At 40.0% G+C, this 14295-nt stretch overlaps 1 protein-coding gene across 1 annotated transcript in view; it reads right to left on the bottom strand.

The window, feature by feature from the left end:
* The window catches only part of LOC142482965 (myosin-IIIb-like), a 197069-nt gene extending 194777 nt beyond the window's left edge, over positions 1-2292 (bottom strand). Inside the window, exon 1 of the mRNA XM_075583083.1 lies at positions 2010-2292. Within this exon, the coding sequence (XP_075439198.1) occupies positions 2010-2249 (240 nt within the window). The 5' untranslated portion in view covers positions 2250-2292. The remainder of the gene's footprint in view (positions 1-2009) is intronic.
* Positions 2293-14295: the final 12003 nt, after the last annotated feature.

Genomic DNA, 14295 nt, shown 5'->3' with positions numbered 1-14295 from the left:
CAATGTGAGGGGGGGTCAATGTGAGGGGGTCAGTGTGTGTGGGTATGAGTGGGAGTGAGTGGGAGTGAGTGGGAGTGAGTGGGAGTGAGTGGGAGTGAGTGTGTATGAGTGGGTAGGAGTCTCACATAGATCCGCTGCTGCAGGTAGCGCTCCCTCAGTGTGAGTGGGGGTGAGTGGGTATGAGTGAGTGGGTATGAGTGGGTATTGGTCTCACATAGATCCGCTGCAGCAGGTAGCGCTCCCTCAGTGTGAGTGGGTATGAGTGTGAGTGAGTGGGAGTGAGAGGGTATGAGTGGGTATGAGTGGGTATGAGTGGGAGTGAGTGGGTATGAGTGGGTGTGAGTGGGAGTGAGTGGGAGTGAGTGGGAGTGAGTGGGTATGAGTGGGTGTGAGTGGGTGGGAGTGAGTGGGTGTGAGTGGGTATGAGTAGGTATGAGTGTGTATGAGTGAGTGGGTATGAGTGGGAGTGAGTGTGAGTGAGTGTGAGTGGGTGTGAGTGGGTGTGAGTGGGAGTGAGTGGGAGTGAGTGGGTATGAGTGGGTATGAGTGGGTATGAGTTAGTATGAGTGAGAATGAGTGAGTGTGAGTGGGTGTGAGTGGGTGTGAGTGGGTGTGAGTGGGTATGAGTGGGTGTGAGTGGGTATGAGTGGGTATGAGTGAGTATGAGTGAGTATGAGTGAGTGGGTATGAGTGGGTGTGAGTGGGTATGAGTGGGTATGAGTGGGTATGAGTGAGTGGGTATGAGTGGGTATGAGTGGGTGTGAGTGGGTATGAGTGGGTATGAGTGAGTATGAGTGTGTATGAGTAGGTATGAGTGAGTATGAGTGGGTATCTCACATAGATCCGCTGCTGCATGTAACGCTCGCTCAGTGTGAGTGAGTATGAGTGGGTATGAGTGAGTATGAGTGGGTACGAGTGGGTATCTCACATAGATCCGCTGCTGCATGTAACGCTCGCTCAGTGTGAGTGAGTATGAGTGAGTATGAGTGAGTATGAGTGGGTATGAGTGGGTATCTCACATAGATCCGCTCCTGCATGTAACGCTCGCTCAGTATGAGTGAGTATGAGTGGGTATGAGTGAGTATGAGTGAGTATGAGTGGGTATCTCACATAGATCCGCTGCTGCATGTAACGCTCGCTCAGTGTGAGTGAGTATGAGTGGGTATGAGTGGGTATGAGTGGGTATGAGTGGGTATGAGTGAGTATGAGTGGGTATCTCACATAGATCCGCTGCTGCATGTAACGCTCGCTCAGTGTGAGTGAGTATGAGTGGGTATGAGTGAGTGTGAGTGAGTATGAGTGGGTATCTCACATAGATCCGCTGCTGCATGTAACGCTCGCTCAGTGTGAGTGAGTATGAGTGGGTATGAGTGGGTATGAGTGGGTATGAGTGGGTATGAGTGGGTATGAGTGAGTATGAGTGGGTATCTCACATAGATCCGCTGCTGCATGTAACGCTCGCTCAGTGTGAGTGAGTATGAGTGGGTATGAGTGAGTGTGAGTGAGTATGAGTGGGTATCTCACATAGATCCGCTGCTGCATGTAACGCTCGCTCAGTGTGAGTGAGTATGAGTGGGTGTGAGTGGGTATGAGTGAGTATGAGTGGGTATCTCACATAGATCCGCTGCTGCATGTAACGCTCGCTCAGTGTGAGTGAGTATGAGTGGGTATGAGTGAGTATGAGTGAGTATGAGTGGGTATCTCACATAGATCCGCTGCTGCATGTAACGCTCGCTCAGTGTGAGTGGGTATGAGTGGGTATGAGTGAGTATGAGTGTGTATGAGTAGGTATGAGTGAGTATGAGTGGGTATGAGTGGGTATCTCACATAGATCCGCTGCTGCATGTAACGCTCGCTCAGTGTGAGTGAGTATGAGTGGGTATGAGTGAGTGTGAGTGGGTATGAGTGGGTATCTCACATAGATCCGCTGCTGCATGTAACGCTCGCTCAGTGTGAGTGAGTATGAGTGGGTATGAGTGAGTATGAGTGGGTATGAGTGGGTATCTCACATAGATCCGCTGCTGCATGTAACGCTCCCTCAGAGTCTCCAGCAGCTTCAGCTCGTCCAGATCCGGGAGCAGCGCCGCGTCCCCCCCGGCACCACCCGAGGGATCCCCGAGTCCCTGCATCTGACAGCCACTCACACCCAGCCCCGGGAGGGAGTGGATCCCCGGGAGGGAGGGGGTCCCCGGGAGGGAGGGGGTCCCCGGGAGGGAGGGGGTCCCCGCGTGGTCCCCGTGTCCGTGCATCTGACAGCCACTCACACCCAGCCCGGGAGCAGCACCCACTGTGCGAGACACGCCCACCGAGCCCCGGACACGCCCATCCAGCCCCGGACACGCCCATCCAGCCCCGGACACGCCCATCCAGCCCCGGACACGCCCATCCAGCCCCGGACACGCCCATCCAGCCCCGGACACGCCCACCGAGCCCCGGACATGCCTACTGTGTGAGGGAAACACCGAGCCACGCACACCGTGCCACGCCCACCCAGCACCGGACACGCCCACCCAGCCCTGGACACGCCCACCCAGCCCCGGACACGCCCACCCAGCCCCGGACACGCCCACCCTGCCCCGGACACGACCATCGAGTCACACTCACATATACACACTCACACTTATACTCACTCATACATACACACTCACATATACACACTCACACTTATACTCACTCATACATACACACTCACATATACACACTCACACTTATACTCACTCATACATACACACTCACATATACACACTCACACTTATACTCACTCATACATACACACTCACATATACACACACACACTTATACTCACTCATACATACACACACACACTTATACTCACTCATACATACACACACACACTTATACTCACTCATACACACACACACACACACTTATACTCACTCATACATACACACTCACATATACACACTCACACTTATACTCACTCATACATACACACTCACATATACACACTCACACTTATACTCACTCATACATACACACTCACATATACACACTCACACTTATACTCACTCATACATACACACTCACATATACACACTCACACTTATACTCACTCATACATACACACTCACATATACACACTCACACTTATACTCACTCATACATACACACTCACATATACACACACACACTTATACTCACTCATACATACACACACACACTTATACTCACTCATACATACACACACACACTTATACTCACTCATACATACACACACACACTTATACTCACTCATACATACACACACACACTTATACTCACTCATACATACACACACTTATACTCACTCATACATACACACACACACTTATACACACTCATACATACACACACACACTTATACTCACTCATACATACACACATACACTTATACACACTCATACATACACACTCACACTTATACTCACTCATACATACACACACACACACTTATCCTCACTCATACATACACACTCACACGTATACTCACTCATACATACACACTCACACTTATACTCACTCATACATACACACTCACACTTATACTCACTCATACATACACTTATACACACTCATACATACACACTCACACTTATACTCACTCATACATACACACTCACACTTATACTCACTCATACATACACACTCACACTTATACACACTCATACATACACACATACACTTATACTCACTCATACATACACATACACACTTATACTCACTCATACATACACACACACACTTATACTCACTCATACATACACACTCACATATACACACTCACACTTATACTCACTCATACATACACACACACACACTTATACTCACTCATACATACACACACACACTTATACTCACTCATACATACACACACACACTTATACTCACTCATACATACACACACACACTTATACTCACTCATACATACACACACACACTTATACTCACTCATACATACACACACACACTTATACTCACTCATACATACACACTCACACTTATACTCACTCATACATACACACACACACTTATACTCACTCATACATACACTCACACTTATACTCACTCATACATACACACACACACTTATACTCACTCATACATACACACACACACTTATACTCACTCATACATACACACACACACTTATACTCACTCATACATACACACACACACTTATACTCACTCATACATACACACACACACTTATACACACACATACATACACACACACACTTATACTCACTCATACATACACTCACACTTATACTCACTCATACATACACACACACACTTATACTCACTCATACATACACACACACACTTATACTCACTCATACATACACACACACACTTATACTCACTCATACATACACACACACACTTATACTCACTCATACATACACACTCACACTTATACTCACTCATACATACACACACACACTTATACTCACTCATACATACACTCACACTTATACTCACTCATACATACACACACACACTTATACTCACTCATACATACACACACACACTTATACTCACTCATACATACACACACACACTTATACTCACTCATACATACACACACACACTTATACTCACTCATACATACACACACACACTTATACTCACTCATACATACACTCACACTTATACTCACTCATACATACACACACACACTTATACTCACTCATACATACACACACACACTTATACTCACTCATACATACACACACACACTTATACTCACTCATACATACACACTCACATATACACACTCACACTTATACTCACTCATACATACACACTCACATATACACACTCACACTTATACTCACTCATACATACACACTCACATATACACACTCACACTTATACTCACTCATACATACACACTCACATATACACACTCACACTTATACTCACTCATACATACACACTCACATATACACACGCACACTTATACTCACTCATACATACACACACACACTTATACTCACTCATACACACACACACACACACTTATACTCACTCATACATACACACACACACTTATACTCACTCATACATACACACACACTTATACTCACTCATACATACACACACACACTTATACTCACTCATACACACACACACTTATACTCACTCATACATACACACACACACTTATACTCACTCATACATACACACACACACTTATACCCACTCATACATACACACACACACTTATACTCACTCACATATACACACTCACACTTATACTCACTCATACATACACACTCACATATACACACTCACACTTATACTCACTCATACATACACACACACATATACACACTCACACTTATACTCACTCATACATACACACACACACACTTATACTCACTCATACATACACACACACACTTATACTCACTCATACATACACACACACACACACTTATACTCACACATACATACACACATACGCTTATACACACTCATACATACACACTCACATATACACACTCACACTTATACTCACTCATACATACACACTCACATATACACACTCACACTTATACTCACTCATACATACACACACACACTTATACTCACTCATACATACACACACACACTTATACTCACTCATACATACACACACACACTTATACTCACTCATACATACACACACACACTTATACTCACTCATACATACACACTCACATATACACACTCACACTTATACTCACTCATACATACACACACTTATACTCACTCATACATACACACATACACTTATACACACTCATACACACTCACACTTATACTCACTCATACATACACACACACACTTATACTCACTCATACATACACACACTTATACTCACTCATACATACACACACACACTTATACTCACTCATACATACACACACACACTTATACTCACTCATACATACACACTCACATATACACACTCACACTTATACTCACTCATACATACACACTCACATATACACACTCACACTTATACTCACTCATACATACACACACACACTTATACTCACTCATACATACACACACACTTATACTCACTCATACATACACACACACACTTATACTCACTCATACATACACACACTTATACTCACTCATACATACACACACACACTTATACTCACTCATACATACACACTCACATATACACACTCACACTTATACTCACTCATACATACACACACACACACTTATACTCACTCATACATACACACACACACTTATACTCACTCATACATACACACACACACTTATACTCACTCATACATACACACACTTATACTCACTCATACATACACACACACACTTATACACACTCATACATACACACACACACTTATACTCACTCATACATACACACATACACTTATACACACTCATACATACACACTCACACTTATACTCACTCATACATACACACACACACACTTATCCTCACTCATACATACACACTCACACGTATACTCACTCATACATACACACTCACATTTATACTCACTCATACATACACACTCACACTTATACTCACTCATACATACACTTATACACACTCATACATACACACTCACACTTATACTCACTCATACATACACACTCACACTTATACTCACTCATACATACACACTCACACTTATACACACTCATACATACACACATACACTTATACTCACTCATACATACACATACACACTTATACTCACTCATACATACACACACACACTTATACTCACTCATACATACACACTCACATATACACACTCACACTTATACTCACTCATACATACACACACACACACTTATACTCACTCATACATACACACACACACTTATACTCACTCATACATACACACACACACTTATACTCACTCATACATACACACACACACTTATACTCACTCATACATACACACACACACACTTATACTCACTCATACATACACACACACACTTATACTCACTCATACATACACACTCACACTTATACTCACTCATACATACACACACACACTTATACTCACTCATACATACACTCACACTTATACTCACTCATACATACACACACACACTTATACTCACTCATACATACACACACACACACACTTATACTCACTCATACATACACACACACACTTATACTCACTCATACATACACACACACACTTATACTCACTCATACATACACACACACACTTATACACACACATACATACACACACACACTTATACTCACTCATACATACACTCACACTTATACTCACTCATACATACACACACACTTATACTCACTCATACATACACACACACACTTATACTCACTCATACATACACACACACACTTATACTCACTCATACATACACACACACACTTATACTCACTCATACATACACACTCACACTTATACTCACTCACACATACACACACACACTTATACTCACTCATACATACACTCACACTTATACTCACTCATACATACACACACACACTTATACTCACTCATACATACACACACACACTTATACTCACTCATACATACACACACACACTTATACTCACTCATACATACACACACACACTTATACTCACTCATACATACACACACACACTTATACTCACTCATACATACACTCACACTTATACTCACTCATACATACACACACACACTTATACTCACTCATACATACACACACTTATACTCACTCATACATACACACACACACACTTATACTCACTCATACATACACACTCACATATACACACTCACACTTATACTCACTCATACATACACACGCACATATACACACTCACACTTATACTCACTCATACATACACACTCACATATACACACTCACACTTATACTCACTCATACATACACACTCACATATACACACTCACACTTATACTCACTCATACATACACACTCACATATACACACGCACACTTATACTCACTCATACATACACACACACACTTATACTCACTCATACACACACACACACACTTATACTCACTCATACATACACACACACACTTATACTCACTCATACATACACACACACTTATACTCACTCATACATACACACACACACTTATACTCACTCATACACACACACACTTATACTCACTCATACATACACACACACACTTATACTCACTCATACATACACACACACACTTATACTCACTCATACATACACACACACACTTATACTCACTCACATATACACACTCACACTTATACTCACTCATACATACACACTCACATATACACACTCACACTTATACTCACTCATACATACACACACACATATACACACTCACACTTATACTCACTCATACATACACGCACACACACTTATACTCACTCATACATACACACACACACTTATACTCACTCATACATACACACACACACACTTATACTCACACATACATACACACATACGCTTATACACACTCATACATACACACTCACATATACACACTCACACTTATACTCACTCATACATACACACTCACATATACACACTCACACTTATACTCACTCATACATACACACACACACTTATACTCACTCATACATACACACACACACTTATACTCACTCATACATACACACACACACTTATACTCACTCATACATACACACACACACTTATACTCACTCATACATACACACTCACATATACACACTCACACTTATACTCACTCATACATACACACACTTATACTCACTCATACATACACACATACACTTATACACACTCATACACACTCACACTTATACTCACTCATACATACACACACACACTTATACTCACTCATACATACACACACTTATACTCACTCATACATACACACACACACTTATACTCACTCATACATACACACACACACTTATACTCACTCATACATACACACTCACATATACACACTCACACTTATACTCACTCATACATACACACTCACATATACACACTCACACTTATACTCACTCATACATACACACACACACTTATACTCACTCATACATACACACACACTTATACTCACTCATACATACACACACACACTTATACTCACTCATACATACACACACTTATACTCACTCATACATACACACACACACTTATACTCACTCATACATACACACTCACATATACACACTCACACTTATACTCACTCATACATACACACACACACACTTATACTCACTCATACATACACACACACACTTATACTCACTCATACATACACACACACACTTATACTCACTCATACATACACACACACACTTATACTCACTCATACACACACACACACACACACTTATACTCACTCATACATACACACACACACTTATACTCACTCATACATACACACACACACTTATACTCACTCATACATACACACACACACTTATACTCACTCATACATACACACACTTATACTCACTCATACATACACACACACACTTATACACACTCATACACACTCACACTTATACTCACTCATACATACATACACACACTTATACTCACTCATACATACACACACACACGTATACTCACTCATACATACACACACACACACTTATACTCACTCATACATACACACACTTATACTCACTCATACATACACACACACACTTATACTCACTCATACATACACACACACACTTATACTCACTCATACATACACACTCACATATACACACTCACACTTATACTCACTCATACATACACACTCACATATACACACTCACACTTATACTCACTCATACATACACACACACACTTATACTCACTCATACATACACACACACACTTATACTCACTCATACATACACACACACACTTATACTCACTCATACATACACACACACACACACACTTATACTCACTCATACATACACACACACACACTTATACTCACTCATACATACACACACACACTTATACTCACTCATACATACACACACACACTTATACTCACTCATACATACACACACACACTTATACTCACTCATACATACACACATACACACATACACATACACACTTATACTCACTCATACATACACACTCACATATACACACTCACACTTATACTCACTCATACATACACACACACACTTATACTCACTCATACATACACACACACACACTTATACTCACTCATACATACACACACACACTTATACTCACTCATACATACACACACACACTTATACTCACTCATACATACACACACACACTTATACTCACTCATACATACACACACTTATACTCACTCATACATACACACACACACTTATACACACTCATACACACTCACACTTATACTCACTCATACATACATACACACACTTATACTCACTCATACATACACACACACACTTATACTCACTCATACATACACACACACACTTATACTCACTCATACATACACACACTTATACTCACTCATACATACACACACACACTTATACTCACTCATACATACACACACACACTTATACTCACTCATACATACACACTCACATATACACACTCACACTTATACTCACTCATACATACACACTCACATATACACACTCACACTTATACTCACTCATACATACACACACACACTTATACTCACTCATACATACACACACACTTATACTCACTCATACATACACACGCACACTTATACTCACTCATACATACACACACACTTATACTCACTCATACATACACACTCACATATACACACTACTCCTACACATATACACACTCACACTTATACTCACTCATACATACACACTCACATATACACACTCACACTTATACTCACTCATACATACACACACACACTTATACTCACTCATACATACACACACACTTATACTCACTCATACATACACACACACTTATACTCACTCATACATACACACACACACTTATACTCACTCACATATACACACTCACACTTATACTCACTCATACATACACACTCACATATACACACTCACACTTATACTCACTCATACATACACACACACACTTATACTCACTCATACATACACACACACACTTATACTCATACATACACACACACAGTTATACTCACTCATACATACACACACACACTTATACTCACTCATACATACACACACTTATACTCACTCATACATACACACACACACTTATACTCACTCATACATACACACACACTATACTCACTCATACATACACACACACACTTATACTCACTCATACATACACACACACACTTATACTCACTCATACATACACACACACACTTATACTCACTCATACACACACACACTTATACTCACTCATACATACACACATACACTTATACACACTCATACACACTCACACTTATACTCACTCATACATACACACACTTATACTCACTCATACATACACACACATACACTTATACACACTCATACACACTCACACTTATACTCACTCATACATACACACACACATACACACATATACTTATACACACTCACACTTATACGCACTCATACATACACACACTTATACACACTCATACATACACACACTTATACACACTCACACTTATACGCACTCATACATACACACACACACTTATACACACTTATACACACTCACATATACACACTCACACTTATACACACTCACATATACACACTCACACTTATACTCACTCATACATACACACACACACTTATACTCACTCATACATACACACACACACTTATACACACATACATACACACATACACTTATACACACTCATACACACTCACACTTATACTCACTCATACATACACACACACACTTATACTCACTCATACATACACACACACACTTATACTCACTCATACATACACACATACACTTATACACACTCATACACACTCACACTTATACTCACTCATACATACACACACACACTTATACTCACTCATACATACACACATACACTTATACACACTCATACACACTCACACTTATACTCACTCATACATACACACACACATACACACATATACTTATACACACTCACACTTATACGCACTCATACATACACACACACACTTATACACACTTATACACACTCACATATACACACTCACACTTATACACACTCACATATACACACTCACACTTATACTCACTCATACATACACACACACACTTATACTCACTCATACATACACACACACACTTATACACACATACATACACACATACACTTATACACACTCATACACACTCACACTTATACTCACTCATACATACACACACTTATTCTCACTCATACATACACACATACACTTATACACACTCATACACACTCACACTTATACTCACTCATACATACACACACACACTTATACTCACTCATACATACACACACTTATACTCACTCATACATACACACACACACTTATACTCACTCATACATACACACACACACTTATACTCACTCATACATACACACACACACTTATACTCACTCATACATACACACACTTATACTCACTCATACATACACACATACACTTATACACACTCATACACACTCACGCTTATACTCACTCATACATATACACACACACTTATACTCACTCATACATACACACACTTATACTCACTCATACATACACACATACACTTATACACACTCATACACACTCACACTTATACTCACTCAAACATACACACACACATACACACATATACTTATACACACTCACACTTATACGCACTCATACATACACACACACACTTATACACACTCATACATACACACACTTATACACACTCACATATACACACTCACACTTATACACACTCACATATACACACTCACACTTATACTCACTCATACATACACACACACACTTATACACACATACATACACACATACACTTATACACACATACATACACACTCACATTTATACTCACTCATACATACACACACACTTATACTCACTCATACATACACACACACACTTATACTCACTCATACATACACACACACACTTATACTCACTCATACATACACACACACACTTATACTCACTCATACATACACACACTTATACTCACTCATACATACACACATACACTTATACACACTCATACACACTCACACTTATACTCACTCATACATACACACACACACTTATACTCACTCATACATACACACACTTATACTCACTCATACATACACACATACACTTATACACACTCATACACACTCACACTTATACTCACTCATACATACACACACACATACACACATATACTTATACACACTCACACTTATACGCACTCATACATACACACACACACTTATACACACTCATACATACACACACTTATACACACTCACATATACACACTCACACTTATACACACTCACATATACACACTCACACTTATACTCACTCATACACACACACACACACACACACACACACACACCACACACACACTTATACTCACTCATACATACACACACACACTTATACACACATACATACACACATACACTTATACACACTCATACACACTCACACTTATACTCACTCATACATACACACACACACTTATACTCACTCATACATACACACACACTTATACACACTCATACATACACACACACATACACTTATACACACTCATACACACTCACACTTATACTCACTCATACATACACACACACACTTATACACACTCATACATACACACATACACTTATACACACTCATACACACTCACACTTATACTCACTCAAACATACACACACACATACACACATATACTTATACACACTCACACTTATACGCACTCATACCAATACATACACACACACACTTATACACACTCATACATACACACACTTATACACACTCACATATACACACTCACTTATACACACTCACATATACACACTCACACTTATACTCACTCATACATACACACACACACACTTATACACACATACATACACACATACACTTATACACACTCATACACACTCACACTTATACTCACTCATACATACACACACACACTTATACTCACTCATACATACACACACACACTTATACTCACTCATACATACACACACTTATACTCACTCATACATACACACATACACTTATACACACTCATACACACTCACACTTATACTCACTCATACATACACACACACACTTATACTCACTCATACATACAC

Source organism: Ascaphus truei, unplaced genomic scaffold, assembly GCF_040206685.1.
Source record: "Ascaphus truei isolate aAscTru1 unplaced genomic scaffold, aAscTru1.hap1 HAP1_SCAFFOLD_284, whole genome shotgun sequence".
Classification (NCBI taxonomy): domain Eukaryota; kingdom Metazoa; phylum Chordata; class Amphibia; order Anura; family Ascaphidae; genus Ascaphus; species Ascaphus truei.
The sequence above is the reverse complement of the archived record's forward strand: the minus strand, read 5'-3'. Positions and strand labels throughout refer to the sequence as shown.